The sequence below is a fragment of the Euprymna scolopes genome, chromosome 5 (assembly GCF_053919585.1).
Source record: "Euprymna scolopes isolate OS-2025 chromosome 5, ASM5391958v1, whole genome shotgun sequence".
NCBI classification, from domain to species: Eukaryota; Metazoa; Mollusca; class Cephalopoda; order Sepiida; family Sepiolidae; genus Euprymna; species Euprymna scolopes.
Window position 1 is genome coordinate 135804831 of NC_136486.1, and position 24660 is coordinate 135829490.

At 29.6% G+C, this 24660-nt stretch overlaps 1 protein-coding gene across 1 annotated transcript in view; it reads left to right on the forward strand.

Moving 5' to 3' along the window:
* The window catches only part of LOC145276995 (electron transfer flavoprotein subunit alpha, mitochondrial-like), a 163348-nt gene that overhangs the window by 85678 nt on the left and 53010 nt on the right, over positions 1-24660 (forward strand). Inside the window, exons 4-6 of the mRNA XM_080128573.1 lie at positions 8117-8199; positions 15733-15832; positions 16653-16763. Of these exons, the coding sequence (XP_079984699.1) occupies positions 8117-8199; positions 15733-15832; positions 16653-16763 (294 nt within the window). The remainder of the gene's footprint in view (positions 1-8116; positions 8200-15732; positions 15833-16652; positions 16764-24660) is intronic.

The window sequence follows — 24660 nt, forward strand, 5'->3', positions numbered from 1 at the left end:
CCCTAAAAATATAAATAGTTTTCTTAACATAATTTTCTAAATGAATAAATTTTCAAGTATTTTTTACCCTATACACTTGATGGCTTTCTTAAACTAAAAAAATAATTTTGTGTTGCATTGTGAGATTAAAAGAATGAATGCCTCTTCCATATTCATGTTAGGATTCCATTTTCTTTGTATTCTTATTTACTGTTTAATTTATTTTTGATAACTCCCACCTCTCTAGAATTCTCTGTTGATGAGATTTGACCTTGGACTAATATATACTAAAATCGTTTTCTTTATGTAAATATGATTAATGAAAAATATTCAACTAATGTCAATGATGTTTCTAAATTTTTAAAATGAGGATTGATTATTCATATTATTTGGATTCTTCAGACTACCTTTCTTATCTTGAATGTTATTTCCACAACGTTTTGGTTGGTGTAACTTTTCATCTTTTGCAGGTGTATTTTGTAGAACTTGGGAATCTCTCTGTTGAACCCGGGAATCGGCACAAAAGTTTGAACAAAATCTTTTATTTAATTCATAGGAGTAACATACTAGCATTCTGCCAACCATGACTGTGTAGAAATTCTAAGTAATTTGCAATTGTAACTTTAGTGTTATTCACTCTGAGTCTTGAATCATCAACCTCCAGAAGAGTGTAACTTACAACTGTATTTCACCAAGTACTTTGTCCACTATACCATGGGTCCTTGCAGACAATTCTAGTATGAATTTTAGGAGTCTTAAATCCATTTTGTATTACTACTTATCACTATATAGATATAGCACTATTTATTGCTACATATTATATATATATATATATATATATATATATATATATATATATATATATATATATATATAGTTAGACAGAAAGATTCTCAAGTTTGACAAGATACACTTTAAGGTAGGAGGTTGCAGCAACCAAAATGTTATGAAAATAGTACCCAAGATGAGAACAGTTGTCCAAAGAATCCAAATGAATTGATGAATAATACAAAGAAATGGGAACGGTGACACTTGTTGCTTTAGAACATCTAAATTGGTTGCAGGCTCTGAAATCTGATAACGGTTTACTCACTTGAAACTCCCTGCTCCAAATAATTCCCAAATGATCTCAGTAGACAGTCATTAACGTCAGTGTATATTTGTCCTTCATACATCATATACACAAGTTATTTTTTATGATTATGTATTTCTGTCTCTGCCTAATTAAATAACTTGAAAAGACAAATGTCTAATTTGGTTAACTAGCAATATTTGCTCTGATCTTGGCTTAGGATTTTCTGAAAAGTGAATAGAGTTCAATGGACAAAAATAACAACTTTAGGCTCTAAAACGATTTAGTAAGAATTGCAAGAATTTATTATTTGAGACTAGCTGGAAAACTTCTTAAAATTCAACTTTTAGTTTCACTCCTGCTGTTAGGACTTTCTTTAATTTATGAATGCAAAACCATTTTTGTAGTTGGAAAAATGACCCAAAAAGTTGTGTCAAAAGAAATAACCCTATTGTAGAGAGAAAAAATATATCCAATTACAAGTATTAAATGTAGTTGTTCTAAGCAAAAATTAGCAGTATCAGTTCAGTCAAAGAAGCATTGAATTGTAAAGAATGGGGATGTTAATCTGGTTTGGATCAGCAATGCTGCTCCTCTTTTCGTGTCAAGATTAAATACTATAATTGAAAATTCAAAGTGATTGAGTATATTTCATACAGCGATTTTGGTGCCTGATTGGTTTGTTCTTATCACCCCTGGCTATAAATATAATCGTCCAAGTCTTTGTGATCGTACTCGGTATCATTATGCCAAAACTATTGCAATATTAATCATTAGTATTCTCGATTCTATTATATCTTATGTAGCATGTAAAAATTTAAAATTGGCTATAAATTTTATTATCATCAATTATAGCATTTTAATTATTACTTTCTATGACACAATCTTTTTTCTTTTTCATTTGAAATATTAGTTTCAAGCATGCTGCCATTTGGACATAAGAGGGCTACTATTTGGGATTGTGTCTAACAGAGGACTGTGGAGAATTGAGTAGCAAGATGTCTGTCCACATTACATTTACACTTCTGCAGGGAAGCGGGAAACAGGGAGGGAATTCTTGAGTCTAGCAGTTGGAGGAAAGAAACTAATAGAACAAAAGGCTTTTCGGCATCTAGGTACCTCAGCAGTGAAGGGATGAGATTTTGCTGCTTGTCGGATTAATCCGCACATGTACGTCGAGGGGGTACAAGACTGAGTTCAACAAAACAAATTCCATTAAGATACTTGTAAAACAGGCACAGGGATACAGGACACATCATTGTGATGATGGGTCAGAGGTTGGAGCTTTAAAGTGCATTTGTTGATAAAACTTCAATTAGAGATCTTTGAAGATAGGATAGTATAGAATCACACAATTTAACTCGCAGATCCGTTATGGCTCTGCATTGTAGTACCTGTCAGGGTCTCAACCATAGATTAAATAGAATTTGTTCTGGCTATGACATATGGTTTCGGGCTCCCTTTTTTCATTTGCCCACCACACCATCACCCAAAAACGTATAATTTTTAGCATTTTTTTTTTCTTTCTTTTTTTATAAACCCTATTATATACTTAAGCTTTCTTTACTCTTAACTATTCTGGGTATGAAATAAAACTGTATCCAATAGTTCTGAATTTGGGAATATTAGGAAGTGTAGAATCATCGCCTAGTTAATGTTACAGCCAGGGTTACTTTGAAATAGAGTTGTAGTATCTATCAGGGCATAGTTTATGAGTTAAATAGAATGGGCAAAACAAATCTTATAATCATTCATTTACAAAAAAATGGTTCTTGTCCAAAAAACCCTCTCTATATTAAAAACCAAAAATAAAGAAAAATCTGATATACGCACCTGTGATAAAACGAAAATATATTCCAAAAATCACATAAACTGATCAAGTAGCTTAATTTTTATAAAGAAAATCATTTTTAAGCAATTAATGGGAATTCATTGCCATTACAACATAAATCTTGTAAGTTGGAATTATTGTGTTATCTTCCGTCTTTTTATTTATTTATTTTTTTCAAAATTCTGACAAGACAGCTGCTCTTCAGTTTTTTTATAAAATTTGATTTTAAAAATGAAACTACTTGATCAATTTATGTGACTTTTTTTTTAATATATTTTCATTTTGTCATGGGTATTTACATCATAAATATTTTTATTTTTGTTTTTCTTTTAATATACAAGAAATTCTGTATAAGAATCCAAATAATTTATTAAATGTTTGAAGAAGCATAAATTCTTTTATCAAAAATGACTGAATTCTTCATTTAATAACTTGAAAAAATTATAATTTTAATTTTATTCTTATATTAGATTTGGAATTCCAATTCATGCAAAATTGAATGTAATTCTGCTGAGTAACTCATGAGTGATCAACAGACATGCAAAACAGTTTGATTTATTATATAAATTTCGTTGGAATATAAAAGCTGAATATTAAGTTAAAGTTAGGTTAAACAACATTTTTTTCTTTTTTTTTGATAATTTTTTTTTATTGAAACTTGTATAATTATGTGTGCATGCAGGTAAGTTTATCTAAATTTATGAATTATCATTTTCAACTGTAACTGTAGTTAAACACTATGTGTGCCTAAACCTAAATGTAGATTCCATGAACAAAGCTTCTTTCTTAGAACTCCATGCCTGTGGAACTTTGTTCTATTTCCTGCTTTCCAACTGACTACAATATGGTTGTCTTCAAGTCCAATGTGAACAAGTTCTTAATGAGCCATCTCCTTTAAGTAATCCGATTTATCAAATTTCCACTACTAACGATTACTACATTTTCTCATTGACTACTGTATACTCATTAGCCCTTATCCTCGAATGCCTTCAGGGCTTTGATAAGTGGTGACTTTTTTGTAAAAAAAAAAAACTGTTTACTTCATATTTGTGAAGAAAACAGGCTGGGTGGATCCATCGATGTACTTTGCTAGAGAGAAAACCTGCATAAGACTTGGGAAGAGCGAATCAGTGATTATGAGACCCTAAACCAATACCTATGCCTGGAACAAATATTCTGGATAGATGCTTAGATGCTTTGGGAAAGGCCATGAAAGCGTTTTATGCTCATAACAAGTAGACAAGACATTAAAACCGCATGATGATGCCCAAGAAAGAACATGAATTATTACAAAAGTGTTAATATTCAAATCATCTGTAGATGTCTTGACCTTGAATACATTAAGATATCATTTTACAATTTAAATAAATGAAAAAGAAAAAACTAAAAGAAAAAAATCAGTTGTTTGAATAATTCTTCGAATGAGAATGAGTCATTGAAAAATTCTGGAAAGTCTTTCTTGTGAACTGGTAAGGATTTAGAAGAAATCTGTGTTTAGTGAAAAAGATATATTGAATAGAAAAGCAAATACAACAGATGAAGAGTGTGGTTATACATCAGTTTGACTGCCAAGTGTGCATAACTTGTGCATAATGGCGAGAGATATATTCTCCCGGTCTTTATAGTATGAGAAAGAGTTTGTTGTTATCTGTAAGGTGGGCACCAAAACAATTGAGTTTTTAAAATTCAATTAGATCATGCATTACTTGTTATACAGATTCAACATCAATTTTCCTCTAATCTTAGTTCCAAAGATTATTGGATTAACCGTTCTGTTAGGTCACCCAATTTCACCATAATAATTCATCAGCACACACCCTAACCTACTAAGTACACATCACCATATCTGTAAACTGTCATAGATTGTAAGAAACTTAAACTTTTTTTATTTGATGGAAATTGATTGAAGTTTATTTAACATTGCAGCTGCCACGTGAATTTATATTTTAAGTAAAAAACTGACCCACTAAATTATTGCCCCATTAGCCTCCTCTCTCTCTTTGCTAAAATATTTCAGTCCTTAATTAATAAAGCATAAATATTAAACTTCTTTCCGACTAACATTATGACTATAGGCAACCCCGTTGTATTGCAGATATCCTAACTAAAATCTCTGAACGTATATACCATGCACTGGGCAAAGAAGAAGAAGCTAGGGCAATTAACCTAGATATATTCAAGGCTTTTCACAGAGTCTGGCGTGTTGGTCTTTTCATGAAAATTAAATCATATGTATTACTGGAGGAATACTTAACATAAGCAAATCTTTCTTTATAAGATAAAATCCAGGTTGTCATCGATGATTGTATGTCAAAATGATATGATATAAATGCCAGTGTGCCTCAGAGGTTGATCTTTGAACCTTTATTATTCCTCTTATTCATAAACTAGCTTGGGTTCCCAGCATTGCCTGGGTGTTTGGAGGTGTGTGTTGAGCAAAAAAAAAAAAAAGTGGTAGTAGGCACGCAGGCTCAAACCCGTGACGTGAAGGTGGAAAAGAAAGTGAAAGAAAATCTGACATTTTAGTTGATATCTCCATGACATGACTGGAAGTCAAAAGTGTTGAAATTTACCAGAGTCAATCCAACGGTGATGATGACTTGCTAAAATGTCAGCGAAAAAGATCGACCCCTTCTTGTACAAAATGGCCGAGTTTAGGGTGAAAGAATTAATGTTTTTGGCTTATTATTCAATATTTGTCATCCGAGATGTTGAGCTTCAAAATGATTCTATCATGATCCGTCACCTCTATTGAAAGTTTTTGCGAGACATACAAACATACGTACATAGATTTAAACAGACAGAGATTTATATTATAGACTAGTGGGGGTACCCGGCATTGCTCGGGTGTTTGTAGCTGTGTGTGTGGGGGGAGGGAGTAAAGCAGAACAAAAAGGAAACTTAACCCTGTTTAAATATAAAAAAAAAAAAGTTAAGCTTAGAAAAAATAAAACAAAAAACAGCGATTTTCAAAATGGAAAAAAAAAAATCTTTTGTAGGCGTAAAAAAAAAGAAGGGGAATGGTGGCAGGTAGGCTCGAACATGAAGCCTTAAGGCCAATAGGCTGACAACATGCACTTGCGCTCCGGCGACATAAGCAATAAAAGACATTTAATTTGGGTATTAAAGAGTGAATGAGTTCAAATTGAGGTCAAACAACACGCTATTCCGCAGTTAACAATTTCTGCGAGACAGTTTTTAACTGCGCATTTAATGAGGTCAAATCCACACTTAATTTTACTTCAGGATCTTTTGAGTTTGTTATTTTTTTAACCCAAATTTGTCTGATTTTGTTGGGGTTTATTAGGGGAGTGTCCAAATGAAAGCAATTTTGTGATATGATGGTAAAACCGACATTGACCAAACATTTATTGCCCTCTGGACTTTCCCGGCCCATAGGCCGAGAACTGTGCCTTAGTTTCACATCAGTTTCACTTTTATATGAAAAAGCTCAAGCAACACGTGAGAAGCCGAAATAGTAAGAATTGTGTAAAACTCGACATAAATAAATCTAGCTGCGACACGTGTTCGCAATTCGTACGTATTATGATCTACAAGGTATATAAGAAGTTCTAAGCGATAGTAATTCCCCCCCCCCCCCCGGGAACTCTGGTGAAAAAAGCCTTTCTTGGACATACAAAAACTCACGCGCCCATTTTGCCTTTTATATATATAGATGGCCTCCTGATAAAATTACCTCTGAGATGGGTAATTTGCTTATGACACCACATTCTATAACAGACATGAGGGGGAAAATGAATGAAAACATATCTAAAGAAATGACTGAAACTTTACAGGAAAACCGCCAGTCTATAGTGGAATAAGGATATAAATGGATGGTAACATTCAATGCTGCCAAGACTAAGCTTCTTTTCTTTAATAATTACAAGAAACTTTCTTAATAGGTTCTGCACTGTCAACCAATCTCCAACATATGTCCCATCGACAAAACGTTGCATCCCTGTGCCTATTTTACAAATATTTTAATGCAAGGTGCTTCAAACTCCAAGCCTTTGTACTCGTCAACGTAAATATCCCCGACTAATCTGACAAGCAGCAAAATCCCACCCCTACACTGTAGAGTTCCCTAGATGCCAGATAGCCTTCTACTTGAAGAGTTTCTTCCTTTAGAAATAGGTCTTTTTTTTCTTTTTTCTTTTTTTTTAGTTCTCAGCAAATGTTGGTCAACTTTGATTTTTTTTTACCTTTTTTACCTAGCTCCATCTGCTTTTTATCACTCTACTCTGATTGACAACATGCTCTGATGTCGCGATGTTTTTAATGTTTTAAATTATACTCGTTTTCATCAGAGTATAAAGCTTTTAAATTTGAGAAATGAGCTCTTTATCATTGGGCCCCACTATCACAGATTCAGTGTAAACAAAGAAATTTAGCTGCCCAGTAAACGTCTTCTGGTTTTGTCTGAATCATTTCTTTTCTTTTCTTTTTTTTATTTTAAGATTCGTCCACAATTTTTTTTTATAATATAATTAAGATAATACAATAAAACAATTAGAAATCGTTTCTGCTCATTATTTATTAAAATTTGTTAATTAGCCATTCTATTCACCCTGTGAACCATTTTTTTGTTCTCTATATTAATTGAAATGGGTATTAAAATATAATAGATCTATACGCCCAATAATGTAAAAAACAAAACAAACAAAAACAATATTTTATTAAAATGCAATTTGAAATAAAAGATTAACCAACTTTCGGTTACACAATATCTTCATTATAATATGCATCAACATAATCAAATATAAACAGTGTTATTGAACACTGGTGGTATTCCATACTTTTTGGTTACAAACCTGTGTAAACTTTTTGTTGTCGTAAAAAGATATTTCTTTTGTTTTAATAGTTTTACAGATTCAGTAAATAAACAGTTAAGGATTATTGTTCTAGAATGTTGCTAAGATTTTTATAATCTATACACCGCATAGCTAAACATTTAACCCAAAAGTAGAATTTAAAAAACATTATTTAGATTTCCATTTTGTCTTAAATAAACTTTGATTGCTTGAGATTGTTTTCGACTTTTGCAAAATACACATGGTGCTGCAGAAATATTTGAGAAAAATGTTAAAAACTTGTTTGAAAATCGTCACTATGTATGTATGTGTTAAAAGTAAAAAAAATAACCATATTTTTCTTTATTGCATTTTTTCTAATTTTAGGCTGTTATTAAACCATTTTTAAATTTTAATTTTTTACCTGTCTATTTATTTTAGAAAGCTTAACTCCATTGGTTGTTGAAGTACAAAATAAATTCAACTTCACTCATTTAATTGCTGGAGCCACTGCATATGGAAAGGTAATTTTTTTTCTCTTTTACTTTTAATTGATAAACTTTATTGATAACTAGTTGTATCTACCTGGCATTGCCCGAGATATTGTGAAAACATTTTTGTTTATAGATGTTTTAAACACATACAAAAAAAAAAAAACATATACAAAAAAGAAATAACATTTTAATTTGAATAAAATAAAATATGCGTCAAGTGCGCTTGAAAGCCAAATCACAACATAATATTAGGAAAATAAACAAATATTTTACTTGTTTGAAATTTATTTCAGAGGTATGCTCCATCTTCAGTGTGTTTTGTTTCTTTTTTTTTTTCCTTCTTCCTTGCCATGTTGTAAAGTTGTAAAGAAGTCTGTTTGTAAAGAGCCGCGCGTTGTATCTAGCGGTTGTATTTTGAAATGTTTGAACTGTGCGTAGGCAATGTGAGAATAACGTCAAGAATGAGCGTTCATATAGAAACGTTGTTTTAATTTGAATAAAATAAAATATGAAATGAAATTTGATGCATATTTTATTCAAATTAAAACGTTTCTATATGAACTCTCATCCTTAACATTTTAGTTGTTTTTAACTTTTGTACTCTTCAATGAAAATAGTTAAGAATTTCAATATTACAATGTTTTTACATGCCAATAACATGTTATAAGAAAAAAATAAAAATTGGCTAGTCAGAATCAGTTTGATATGTCATCTTAAATGCTGTTTGGGTCTGACTTTTAAAATGTCACAAAATAACTTTATATGTTTGATTAAACAAAATAGGTAACTTCTGTATATTGCTCATTTTATTTAATTTTTCATTTAATATCAAAGTTTAAGTTAAGAAAAACAACACTCATTTACACAGTATTTTGAATTCTGTTATACTTGCCAGGGTATTCACAAAATAAAGAAAAAAAAATGTCCGAACAGATAGTTCCATAAAAGTTCAAATTTGCAAATGACGTTATTTAATTGATATAGATTTTACACAAATAAAATTGTTTGTTGCTTTGTCCATTTGACCATTACTTTTCCTTGTTCAGGGTTCGGACATTTTCCTATATTACTCAAGCTCATGTTTCAGTCCACATAGTTCAGCAGGTCTCCAAATCCCCTTCTGTACAATCTTGTCACATCATTTGCTTGTAAGTTTTTTCTTGACCAGCTAACTTTGCTGCAATTTAAGAAATTCATGCTTTTGCAACGGTTGATTCAGGAGGATGAACACTCAACATGATCATACTAATTTAACTGATTCGTCTTTCGGTTAACCTCTATGCTGAGCTAATGTAGTGCTTTCAGCAAAACCATCGGACCAACTGTCTTGAGTTTGTCAGATTTCTAATTGCATAAAACTCTTCACATTTTTCTTTTGTATTAAGTGAATCCATTGATCAAGATTTGTGACAGTATCAAAAATATGAAATTGAGCTTAAGGGATCACGTAGACTATAAATTGATTTTTAATGGTCCTGTTGCACTTATCCATACCTTGTTTTTCAGTATATTTAATTTATTTTTGTTGTGAATTGCTAAGGGTCCAAAGGAAAGGCACAACTCTGTATATAGTAGAAACAAATTATATTGAAAAGGAAAGATAAGCACAGCAAATAAAGAGTGGTTATATGTCAGTTTGTCGAGTGTATATAACACCAAGAGAGCTATTCTCCCAGTCTTTATAGTAAGCAAAAGAGTTCATGGTTATCTGTAAGGTGGGCACCACAACAATTTTTTATTTTTTGTAATATCATCCAGATTTAGAGTTACTGGTAAAGTTAATGAAGGGAATGTTTATTTTTCTTTTGATTTTTCAGTTAAAATTAAATTTGTGTTTAAATTAGTTTTAAAACTGGATTTTGACTTGCCATGTTGATTATTAAACTTTCTCAGCACATCAGGTGATGTTAATAATACCAAAATCTTTCTTGAAGTCATTAGATTATTGCTTTTGTAAGTTTATAAAGAAACACGCGCATTTCTTTTACACTACCACCTGCCGTAAGTCTGGATGATAATAAAAATCTTTCCCTGTCTACCGTATGTGGCTTTTGTATAAAGTGTATTGTGTGTTGGTCATTTTGTGCAAGAACGTTTACAGTTTAAGGACCCTTACATCTCAGTTTTGGCCAGAATGCTATGTGTGTAAACAGTTTTGTTTTATAAGTTAACAATATAAAATCTAATGTTAGGAAACATCTCCAAAGAAATGAAATCTAGAAAAGGATCAATAGGCAGAAATTGTCTATTTTGTTTGTTCAAACGTGTTTAAATGAGAAAATGCTTATTAAAAAGACGCATCTTAATGTATAATTGTTTTGGACAAAGATTGCATGTGATTCGTCTATTTTTGTTAATTAACATAATTTTTACTTGCATTAACTTTAAGAGGTCAGATCTTTCATTGTTTAAGAGTAATTTCAATTATATATCAAACTTTCAGAATAATATCAATTGGCAAAAAAAAAAAATAAGAAAAGCAAACAAATTATTAAGAAAAAAAAAAGAAAACAAGAAAACAAACAAACCTTAAAATCAAGATAGATTTGTCAGTTTTAGAATATGGAAGAATTTCGTCAGAAACATATGTTTGGGTTTTATTTTAAAATCATTTTCTGCTTTAAAAGAAGAGCATTTAAAAAATATGAATATAGAGAACAGGAAAATTTACAAGGTGCATTTTCTGCACAAATAATCCTTCATCTAATCAGATTAGTGGCCAAAATACATTGTTGGCTAAAGAAAACCTCTAAGAATACAGAATAATCTTGGATTATAAATTAATCCTTTAGGATTGTATTAGCTTCACTGCCTTCTCAGTGCCATCAAACTTTCTCTTATAAATCATTTTCTTAAAACCCATTAGAAATAGAAATTTTCTTTAATTGAAGCTTTTGAAAATATTTGATTAAAAATAGATTTATTTGCCAAAACGTTTTTTTTTGTAATTCTGAATAAAAATATAAATCCTTTGAGTAAGAATTTTTTTATAGTTTACTTTTTACAGGAAATAGAGATGCCTTGGTGTCATGAGATTAAAAAAAAATATATATTTTCAAGGGTCCTGTCCTAATTTGCTTTATGAATATTAAGTTAATCAAGAAACAAACAAGAAAATGGCCTAATTTTCTAACTCTTTGAGTAGATGTGTTCTCAGTCAGTAACTTAACTTCTTCAATTTTGATAGCATGTAGATTTCACTGCTTCTTTCTGGGCACAAATCTACAATGGGAAAGAATTTAGCTACAAATATTTGTTTATTCTTGCCTTCAATTCTAATCTTGAACTTAGACGGTCCACACCTGTTAATCTTCAAGTTTACTGACTTCTATAAAACATCATATGGCTCAATCAGTACTGTAACATTGAGACATATTTTGTGAGTTCGAATCTCACCTGGGGCATAATTATTTTTACTTTGATTTTGTACCTAAATGAACTTAGACATTTCCTATTGCAATATTGTTTAGTTTTATTTTATTTTTTCCTGTAATTTACATAGACTAGAACCCCAGGCAATGCTAGCGACTACAGCCTCATATATCGGAAACAGCAAGAAGAAAACAGATTTCAGCAATATATTTATTTTCCAATAAAAGGATTTATTTTCATCAAATATTTTTCCATTTGTACAATCAAAATTGAGTCTACAAGGACAATGCTTGATTAGATAAAACAAAACAAAATTATTTGAAAAATTGAAATTTGTCAGAAAAACAAAACTATTAAAAAAAAATTAATATTTTAGGTCGATTTTTTTCTTCTCCAAATCATAGACATATTTACTCCCCCCTCTACATAAAAAATAAAGATAAACAGAACACACACAAAAAATGCAATATTTTGAATTATTTAAAAATAAAACTATTCAAATCTAAGGGAAACAACTTAGTTTTTTATTATCAGAGTAATCCCTGTTAAGTATTTATTTTTAGATAGTTTTTTTTTAAAGAATTTATTGGTTGAAATATTGTATTAATGATTAAGGTTTATATCTTTTAATTGATTTAAAATTGAGATAATAGGAAAAGAAAACCTAATTAATAGAAAACATGAAGTTGTTTTGAACTGCATGCATCATTCAAAATTCACATATTTTTTTTAATGAATATCCGCAAGTAAGTTTTTAATATTTTGGGATTCTTTTCTCTTTATATATTTCTGATGAATCATTCAAGAAAAACTTTGATTGTCTGGAGAAATGACTGCTAAAAATTAATCTCTTTATTGGAATATAAAGATATTGTTGGTGGGATATGCTTTTTTTTTCTATTGTCTATTTATAAATAGTCTAGAATTATAAATAAATATCTATTGAACTTAAAAACTGACGATTTGAGCACAAAAAACTAAATAAATATTTAAAGTAAAAAAAAAAAAAAGATCCCCCCACCACTACTCAAAACAACATTTTTAAAAACACTGTATTCTTTTTGGATTCAACATACTATATGTATATATAATATGAAAATATATCAAGTAAACTATAAAGAAGCGTCTATATCTCATACCCACAGGAAATTATTGGGTATTTATGGGTAGATATATTTCCATACTATTACTAAGCTCTACTCCAGTATTGAGCACTGTTGAAGTAAATAATTAACAGATCTATATTATATATCATCTTATAATTTATAATAAATACAAATTTAGCTTTTTTTTTTCTTTTCACCTAGAGGTTTATACTTTTGATGATATTTCTTATAATGGACTATTCTAATCTTATCTATTATTTTCTGTTAGTTTGATTATTTGTATTTATAAACATCAAGAGAGGGAGAATTGATAGACACTCTATCAAATAAAATTGATGGAGTCAAACAAATGATGACAGTAATAGAATGGTTGTGAGTAAAGGGCAATTAGAATAATTAAAATGCAATCTAGAAAACTTAAGCCAATTCTCAAAACCAAGGAATATTTTAATATATATTTTACATGTTGATCATATATGTAAAATTAACCCTTTGTGAAACAAATATTAATTATCCCAGTTGTAGAATAATAATAATAATAATAATAATAGAGGGATAATAAATAAATATAAAAAGGAAAAACTTGTGATTTGCTGAGGATTTTTTATTATTACCTTCATTCGCAATCAAATCAATTTCAAAGATTGAAAGACATTTTTGAGGGAAAGTTTTTTTGTTTTCTAATCTGAAATTAAATAAACCATTATTTGGTTCAAACACTCAGAACTTTCCTGTTTTTTTTTTTAAACAAGGTCTTTTTAATTTACAGAATATACAATGAATTTTAAATCATTGAAAAGTTTATTGAAATAAGATTATATTATTTAAAAACATGATTAGATGGCACATGATGTAATTGTTATTTTCTTATATGTCATAAAAAGGTATTTAATTTACAGAATATACAATGAATTTTAAATCATAAAAAGGTAATTCCCCAAAGTGTATGACAGGATTTCTTTGATCTTCATCCAATGCTTGTCAAGTATTCTTACATTACTAGATCTGTTTTCTTCTGGAATTATCTGATGTTTTGATTAATAGTTTTGTTGAAATCTGATTATATGTCCAGTGATATTTTTCATGTGATGTGTGGTGTAAGTCTCAGGGATAGAACGTTATTTGAAGAGTTGAGAAATAGATTACACATCCCAGCATAATTGATGTTTCGTAAGAGAATAGATTGAGGTGGCATGCACATATTGAAAGGTTCAGTTAGCAGATGTAGATTTATTGAGGTTGATGGATTTAGAGGGACGAGTAGACCATGTAAGACATAGTCAGTTAGTTAAGGATGACATTAAGAAAATTGAAATTACAACCAGGCCTTGCATAAGACCAAGAGGCATAGAGAAGGGACATCAGGCAAAAACATCCAACCCATGCTAGCATGAAAATGAATGTTAAATGATGATGGTTTTGATGAAGATGACTTGATCACAATTATCACAGGGAAAATATCACTGGAGAAGCAATGGACCTAAAGAGCCTCTGGAGGACACATCTGTTTGAATTAGTGATGATAAAGTCTGAGAATTTCAAGAATTTAGATTTTATAATCGAAAGTTTCAAATTGAAAGAAAAAGGAAATTGAAGATAGAAGACTTTAAACTAACAAAGATGAAAAAATGTTAAAGGAGCAAAAATTATTGCTATATACTAGCTGAGAAAGTTAAAATTATTGCTATATACTAGCTGAGAAAGTTAAAATTATTGCTATATACTAGCTGAGAAAGTTAAAATTATTGCTATATACTAGCTGAGAAAGTTTAAAAAAAAAAAAGAAAAAAAAAGTTATTGCATGTATTAAAGTTGAATCTTATATAAAAATATAATTTATTTTTATATATATTTTAAATTATTTTGAATCCTTTTTAATTTACATCAGAGTTTCAACATCGATCATATTACAAATGATTTTTCTTGCACTGATTTCACAAAAATATAATTTTGTTAGTAAAAAAAAAAAAATTCTTATTGAAATTTATATTAAGTTTAAGGCTCAGATATCATCAGAAACCATCACAGCCTTCTGTATTATGTTAAATCAGACAAAAGTTATTTTATTTGATCTGCAGCAATAGGATTTAAATTATAGAAGTTTTAAAATAAAAATGGTTTCTTTATTCTGGGAGTATGACTGTCTATTAACCATTGGTATTGTACATGAATTTCTTTCATTATGTAATGCTCTCATATTAAGGGTTTTGAACTTAACTAAATTTAATAAAAGTGGCAAACTTTAAATTAAACTAAATCACAGAAAAATATATTTATTATCCAAAGATTAATTTTTTTGCATTTATAATTCCCCCCACTTTAATGGTTTGCACATGTTTGACATAATGTAGAGCTCAAATTTTCACAAAGTCTATGCATTAAATTAGGCTGTATTTCAGCAATAACATGTCAAATGTTGTCTTCCAAGTGATCTATTGTGTCTGGTTTATCAGCACAGACATGGGACTTTACATATCCCCAAAGAAAATAACCTAATGAGGTTAAATTGCACAAATGCAGTGGCCAGTTCGCAGGTCCATTTCCTGAAATTATTAGTTCATTAAATGTAAATAAAATAAATTTGCATAATTTGTAAATGCTGCCTTGATGTCAGTCTGTTCATGATGACTTCCCAAACCAAACTAAATAAAAAAAATAACCGATAGTTGCCAAATTTGCAGTTAATGAAAATAGTTGTCAATTGAAAGTTCACTGCTTCTAAAAAATAAAACACCTTTTATTTATATGATAAATTTGATCTATAAAATTTACATCATAGAAATAACCTATTGTACTAGTTCATCTGTACCTGCCTAATATAAGAAATGAAGAGACTGACAATTTAGTGAGTTTTGTTTCAGAATTTAGAAAACCATAGATTTTTTTTTTTTTTTTTTTAATTTCATATTGACTTTTTATTTTCACATTCTGGAATCTATTTCCTCACCACATTCTCTAGTAAATTCTTTTCTTAACATGGCATCGTTTTATTTTTATCTTTTTTTTATTAAGAAGTGACAGTTCATCTGGCTACACTATTTTTTACTTGTTTTTAAGTCATTGAATTTACTTTATTTGGTTCCAGAATTTGTTGCCTCGTGTAGCTGCCAAACTTGACGTGTCTCCTGTATCTGACATTATTGGCATCAAGTCTGAAGATACTTTTGTCCGAACTATTTATGCTGGTAAGTTAGTATTTTTGTTATTTTATGCAAATTTTTTTTTTTTTTTTTTTTTTAGAATATTTACTTTCATACTTCTAGGGGTAGGAGTGCACAATTGGTCTATCATATACCATTTTAGATTATGGAATCATTTTTTCTCACTTAAAAAAATCTAATCAGATTTATTATATTCAGTTATGTACTATAACCATATTGAACAGTATGAACCAACAATTTCTATCCAAACTCTATGTAAAACTTTATTAATTGCATACAAATTAATAATTTATGTAAAATGTGTGGTAGTCAACCATACTCAAGAGCAACCTAAAAGCTCCCTTTTTATTAATTATTACACCGGAGTGTAGAGGAGGGTGCCACTCCTTTCCCAAGATGACTCCACTTACTCACAATACTTAGTTTGCTGCATCTTATCATAACAAAGATTCATGCAAAATTTCAATTAGATACTCAGATTTTCTGAGCAAATACTTCTAGAGTAAATGTGGTATTGTGGTGATTAATCCCTATTAATCTTTAACTGTGTATTAAACGGCTACCATAATACTTAGTTTGTTGTATCTTATAACAAAGGTCCATACAAAGTTTCTGAAAACTAGTGAAATGAACAGACAAAGAAAAAAAATGTATAATATAGATTATAATTTGAATTATTAAAATCAAATCATGTTTTTGGAGAGAAAATTGATGCTTGTTAGAAATAGACATTTCTTACTTATATATGAAGCCTCGATTTGAGATGTTGACAGGTGTCTCATGCTCATTACTAGACAAACTATTTGTGATTCAGTTGAAAACCTGTTTTTCTTTGTTCTTGTAGGTAATGCTATCCAAACTATCCAATCAACTGATCCAGTTAAAGTCGTAACAATTAGGGCCACATCATTTGAAGCAGCAGAAACTGAGGGTGGATCTTCTGCAAGTGAAACAGGTAATCATTTTTAGTTTTATTCTTTTTCTTCTTACATATGCAATGTTTGATATTCATTGATAAAAACTAAAAATTCTATTCTTTCCTAATTTCTTTTGCTATTTTTTTTTTTTCAAACATTGTGATTTATCTTAGCTATTTTCATGATTGTGTCAAATTAAAGGCAGTTATTTTGAATGGCTGCGTCAAAATTCAATTATTTTGAATGGTCGTGTTAAAATATCGTTATTTTGAATGGTTGTGTTAAAATATCGTTATTTTGAATGGTTGTGTTAAAATACAGTTATTTTGAATGTTCGTGTTAAAATGCAGTTATTTTGAATGTTCGTGTTAAAATGCAGTTATTTGAATGTTCGTGTTAAAATGCAGTTATTTGAATGGTCGCGTCAAAATACAGTTATTTGAATGGTCGCGTCAAAATACAGTAATTTGAATGGTTGTGTCAAAATACAGTAATTTGAATCGTTGCATTAAAATACAATAATTTGTATGGTAGCATCAAAATACAGTTATTTTGCTGGTTTCATCAAAATAGTTATTTGAATGGTTGCGTCAAAATAGTTATTTTGAATGGTTGCATCAAAATACAGCTAATTTGAATGGTTGCGTCAAAATACAGCTAATTTGAATGGTTGCGTCAAAATACAGCTAATTTGAATGGTTGCGTCAAAATACAGCTAATTTGAATGGTTGCGTCAAAATACAGCTAATTTGAATGGTTGCGTCAAAATACAGCTAATTTGAATGGTTGCACCAAAGTACAGCTAATTTGAATGGTCGTGTTAAAATTCAGTTATTTTGAATGTTCGTGTTAAAATACAGTTATTTGGATGGTCACGTCAAAATACAATAATTTGAATGATTGCGTTTAAATACAATAATTTGAATGGTTGCGTTAAAATACAATAATTTGAATGGTTGCGTTAAAATACAATAATTTGAATGGTTGCATTAAAATACAATAATTTGGATGGTTGCATCAAAATACAGTTATTTGAATGGTCGTGTCAAAATACAGTTATTTGAATGGTCGTGTCAAAATACAGTTATTTTGAATGGTCGTGTCAAAATACAGTTATTTTGAATGGTCGTGTCAAAATACAGTTATTTTGAATGGTCGTGTCAAAATACAGTTATTTTGAATGGTCGTGTCAAAATACAGTTATTTTGAATGGTCGTGTCAAAATACAGTTATTTTGAATGGTCGTGTCAAAATACAGTTATTTTGAATGGTCGTGTCAAAATACAGTTATTTTGAATGGTCGTGTCAAAATACAGTTATTTTGAATGGTCGTGTCAAAATACAGTTATTTTGAATGGTCGTGTCAAAATACAGTTATTTTGAATGGTCGTGTCAAAATACAGTTATTTTGCTGGTCGCGTCAGAATGCAGCTATTTTGAATGGCCGCGTCAGAATGCAGCTATTTTGAATGATTTCCTTTAAATAAAGACACTTATTTGGAATGATTGTGACAAAATTAATATAGTTATTTTGAATGGTTGCAGGAAAATAGGGACACTCAATTTATTTTCTGGATACTCTTTTTTTCAAATTGTTACGATGAAGGGCAATCTGATTCTTATCCAGAATCCTATTTATATTAAAAAACAGAAATAAAGAAAAATCTGTATGATGTATATACCCATGACAAAATGAAAAATATATTCCAAAAATCAGTAAAGTTGATCAAGTATCTTAATTTTTAATTAAGAAAATCAAATTTTATCACTTTCATAGAAATGTCTATCTAACCTGCCATTTTGAAAATTATATAAAAAATGGGGGAGATAACTCAATAATTCAAAACTTGCAAAATTTGTTGTAATGTCTACAAATTCCTATTAATCGCTTAAAAATAATTTTTTTATAAAATAAAACTACTTGATTAATTTACGTAGATTTTGGAATACGATATTTTAGTTTTCTCATGGTAATGTACATCATACAGATTTTTCGTTATCTTTGATTTTTTTCATATAGGGACAATTCTGAATGAGACCTGATAATGGTAAATAATATCAGAAAGCTTTAATAGTTTATTTTAATCTTAAGAATTAAAAAAAAAAGTTTTGGTAGTTAAGTATGAGGATTGAACCCGAACCCTTGAGGCAAAGTTGGAAATTAAAGTGTTAAAAAAAAGTGCGACGTTAACCACTGGACCACCGTGAAATACTAACAGAAACATGTTTGAATTTATTTAATTACTTAGAATTGGCAGGTGCACATTTTAATGACTTAATGAAGTCAACTTTGACTGCGGGGTAGTATTTTATTTACTGCGGGAACGCTTTTTTTATTTTTATTTTCCCAAGATATTGAGGGAGGGACCACCTCCCCATAAAAAGGGGATTGTCCAAATTGAATAGCAATTGTCTGATATAAGGAAAATATTTCCACATTGATCAAAGCTGATTGCTTTCGGACATTTCCGGCAACCGGAAAAATACTGCCAGAATTAGTGTCACTTTTATTATATGTAAAAGCCTAATCCACATGCTGCGAGTGAAAAATGTTGAATATTTATCTTTTCAAAGTCGAGCAAATTAAATAGACAGGCGACCTCCGTTGTTAACTCATAGATATTATGATGTATATGTGGCATAAAAAGTTTTAAGAAGTTGTGAGCTGACTGACCGCTTCTCGGAAAAACGTTTTTTACAGACATACACAAAAAGCGAACATACATACATACACACATTTTCGCTTTTATATTTATAGATATATATATAAAAGGCAAAACGTGCGCATGAAAGTATGTCCAAGAAAGGCTTTTTGTTTTAGGGGATCCTCGGGGAGGGGGGTACTATCACTTAGAAGTGTTTATATACCCCCTAAATAATAATATCTACGATTTGCGAACATGCGTTGCAGCTAGATTTACTTACCTCGACTTTTACAAAATTATTGCTATTTCGGCTTCTCATGTGTTGGTTGGGCTTTTTAGTATAAAAGCAAAACTGATCTGAAGCTAAGTAGCTTTTCACCATCATATCAGACAATTGCATCATTTGGACACTCCCCTAATAAAAGGGGAGCTTTTTTTCCTCAACACGTTGGGGAAACAAAACCAGATAAAGTTGGGTAAAAAAACAAACCCAAAAGAACTATTCCACAGTAAAATTAAGTGTGGAATTAAATTCTGCACACACCTGCCACTTTTCACTTTTCATTCACTGTGGCATGATGTTTGACCTTATTAAACACGCACTTTTTAAGGATTTTATTTCACACAATCTTACTTCTCTGCCATCGTAGTGTGGTGATAAGTCCTCAGCCTATTAACCTCAAGGGTTCGGGTTCGAGCCTACCTACCTACCAAATTTTTTTTTTTTTACACCTTCAAACACCCGGGCAATGCCGGGTACCCCCGCTAGTTTATATATAAGTAGAGATAGAGATTTTATACACTGCCTATCGTGAATATAAAAACGTTTATTTAAAGAAATTCATAAAACGTTTGTGTATTATGATTGATGGTGAGAAATAAAATAAATATTACCGCTCCATATTTCATTCATAAATTCAAGTTATTTAAGTTTTAGAAAACTTCTATTGATAAACCAGTGAAATACCTCAGCAAAGAAGCTTCTTTCCATCATCTTTTTGTTATTTACTTTTCCTTTTCACCATAAATCATGGTTTTTGTTGTTTTTCTTAATTTAGACTTTCCTTCTCCAACTTTATTCACTTCTTATTCATATAGTTTACTTTTTTCTTGTGTTTTTATATTTTTACTTTTACCATTTTGAATATTTGAAGAACAGGAAAAATTTTTGTAAATCTTCTTTTCTATTTTATAAAATTCTGAAAAGTATGAACCAATTGTGCCTGTTTAACAACTTTATATACTGTTTACAAAATTAATCTTGTATAATACATGAGAAAATAGTAAACAACGTCAGGTATGTTGCCAAATAACATGTGCACATCAGCTGACAGTTATGCTAGAACACTTGGAACTATGATCTGATTGAAACCGTTTTTATAACATGAAATTATCTAGTGGGATTTTTGAAACCAGATTCTATTAGCAATTCTAACATCTTGCTTGATTGAAACTATTTAAAAAAATTCTTTCTTCCACTATATTATTGGCATTAATACGAGGTGTCTTCAATACATCTTCAGACCTTTTTTTTGTATGAGTACTTTTATTGACATTACACGCATGAAACTCTAGTCCCTTTGAAGTAATCTCCTCCGGCTGCAATGCACTTGTTGTACCGTTCCAATGACCTTTGTCACAGTCTCTTTCATCTCCTCAATTGTATTATAACAACAGCCTCTAAGGTTTTCCTTGAGCTTAGGGAATAAGCCAAAGTCACAGGAAGCAAGGTTTGGACTAAAGGGAGATTGAGAAACTGTCTTGATGCCCATCTTGGTCAAATAGTCTGCGACAAGGATGTAGTTGTGGACTGCACCCTTGAGACAAACTTGCATATCGTTCTTCTAAAGTGTCCTCACATCCAGATTGCATTTTTGAAATTCATTAACTGTGACAATCAGGCTTTAGTAGGATTTATTCCAATTCCTGCTGTAGCTATTCATTTGAACCTGAAATCATGAAAATTGATCAATCATCGCATAAGATGTATAGCAATATGCTACTAAATTTTCAAGAGTCTACATCAATTTTTAAAGTCTGTACAAGAAAGTTTGAAAATTTATTGAAAGCACATGTTTTATTTCAATCAGTTCTGAAAATAGTTATTTTGGCAAAGAAAATATTTAGAGTAGATACTATCTTCTTTACTTGTTGATTATTCTTGAATATTAAAGGAAGGTAATCATGTCAGGAGTTATTTCCTTTGACTTCTGCAAAATATGTTTACTTTTCACTAATAAACGATTAATATTTTTAAACGTTTACTGCACAGTTTCATTGTTTACTATATGCATTCTCAATTCGCACTATAACAAATTTGCAGCATATAAAAGCTCAGATTTAAAAATTTTTTATTTACCTCCTTTCCAGGAGATTCAGCATAAGATCAAGTACGCATTTGAAAGTGTTTCTGTGGAATTAACTGACTTTGAACTCAGGTTTTCAGTCTGTGTTAACCATCCAAACTAAAGGATATGATAATGTCCCAGTCAGTCTACTGTTTTAGGAGCTTCATTTGTTATTATTTTATGCAATTTTTAATTCATACATAAATCAATTAGGTTCATTATAATGGAAAGGAGGAAAGAAAGATTTTTTTCTTAAATAAAGAAGCATCTAAAATCCAGTTGAATCCTTTGATAAATAGATTAAAACAATATTACTCTAATAAAATTATAGTTTTTTTTACATTTTGGTTCAATTAATAATTTATTGATCAAATCGTGCTTATTAAATTAAACATTAGAAAAACTTATTTAAAAATCTAAAAAAATACTTTGGTAAAACAAAACAAACAAATAAAACCAGCATAGTTAAAAAACAAAACAAAAAAAAGGTAGGGAGCTAAATAAAATTAAAAAAAAAAAATGAAATTCTCAGGCAATATATATATTTATTAAGTAATGTGATTGATAATTTAAAATTTAAAAATCAAATTATAATTAAATTAAAAATCCGTTTCATAAGAAGGAACAACAACAAAATCAATTATCTGTACGATCGTTTCGGAAAACAATGCTTTTTATTGTGGTATACATCAAGTTACGTACAATAATTACATATAGTTTTTTAATAAGCAAGGTCTCCTCATCAGCAAATTTTGAAGGGTTTTTATTGAATTTAAAAGACACCATAAATAAACCTAGCATTAAAAGTAAGGCAGATGAATCTGAAAAAATTGAAATAAAAGGTCTGGATTTAAAATTTATAAGAAAATTAATATGGGTTAGAGATAGAAATAAGTAGAGAAAAATATAGATTTGATTTACATTATAAATTTGCTTTAAAAATATATAGAGATATTTACCTTTTAATTTTTCGCTTTTTGAAATCAGGAACTATAGTTAAAATACTCATTTAGATGTTTGCTATAGCTTTTTATCTTATTGAATGATGAATTTTAAAAGGGGGGGGACGCTCGTGCAATAAATTATTTCCGTTAGCGTATTTTTGATTTAAAGACGCTACGGTTTATATATAGAATGTTGCTTGTGCAATTACATATTTTAAGGGGAGATAATTGTCATGTTTTCTTTACTTTATTTATTTGAAGGGTGTAAAGGAGATAATTAGTCTAACTTAATTTATTAAAAAAAAAAAAAATGTAATCTATTTTTACTAATAAGTAATTTTTAATGATTTAAGGTGGTTTATATTTATTAAATTTAAACCAACGTTTATGACTACATGTAAATATAAGCTCCTGTCTTGAATTTAATAGTTTGGTTGTATTTTTTATATCTTCATATTTTAAAAGTTTTAGGGTCTCTTTTGTACATAGTGCACAAAATTTATCTCCTGGTTTATATGATTTGCAAGTCTCAATTATTCGCCATTTTAAGTTGAAAGAAATATTGCTGTTTTTTAGTTGCCAAATATAGTTGGATAGAGTAGTTTGGTTTGACAGAGAGTTATTTTTAAAAGAATGTTTGTGTGTTGAAATTCTATGTTTTATTAGGCCAGATGTAGAACCAAAATATATTACCTCTTGCTTATTGTGATTATTTTCCGTTAGGTCTGTTGTTGGATTATTATATGGTGGGTTGATTAGTAATTGATCGGTAGATTGGTTTAAGTTGGTGTTATTATTTAATCTGGTAGTTGAGTTATGGTTGTTAATAGGTTCATGTAGATTTGGAGTTTTCGATACTGTGCAGCTATAGATAACATTTTTAATTTTACATGAGCCTTGTAGGGGACATTTATTTTTTCTTCTATAGTTACAGTCCGATGTATTTTGTATAGTTGTATTTTGTAGTTTATTAATTTTCTTATTATTAGAGCTAATTATTTTCTGATGAAGGTTAGGCATAGTAGAGTAAGAGACTTTAATTGTGTTCTTATTGAAAATTTTATTATATCTATGGGGGGCTTTAAAGTTCTTATCTAATATTTTAAAAAATTCTCTGGCTATGTTTGTTTCTAGGTTTTTGGAATATGGAGGGTTGAACCATAGGATCTCCTTGTGTCTATTCTTATGTTTACGGGTTTTGGTTTGCTGTTTATTTGTATTATTATCTAATATTTGTGGTTTGGTTTTATCCTTTTTTGTCTCTTGGTTATTTTTCTTATCTCACATACGGGAAGACATTGCCATATTATATGTTATTACGCTCTTAATAGGTTTATTTTCAATGGAGTTTATGTTTCTATCATTTTTATTTATGAATTTAATTTGTGAATTATATCCAGAGTTTTTAAGGGCCTCATTATAATATTTTTCATTTTTGGTAAATATGGATTTAGTAGAAGACTGTCTTGAAATTCTTAAAGCGATATTGGGAACTATTGATTTTAATATTGATTTAGGGTGGTTTAATTGATTGTGGACATATAGTAGTGATTGGTTAGGTTTATGATAGGGTTCAAAGGTAGAATTCTCAAGATATAAGGTTATGTCTAAGAAATTAACAATTTTTTTATTAGGGTCGATTTTTATACTAAGTCCATAATTTTTAAATAATTTATGTAGAGCTTTAATTGCTTTTTCATAATTTTTATTAGTAGAGTTAGTTACGAAAAGTGCATCATTTCTATATAGTCCTCTTTCAAGTTTGAATTGTTTATGGAGTATATATATATATATATATATATATATATATATATATATATATATATATATATATTTTTTACATAGGAGTCACCATTTATCAAGGCCTAGATGTTAAATAAATCTTTTTGCGTCCTTCTATTTATTATTTATTTATTTAATTAATTGTTTATTTTACTAATCATTAATTTTTCCTCTTACAGTTCTGTTCGATTTTTTTAATGGGTCTGTGTTCTTACA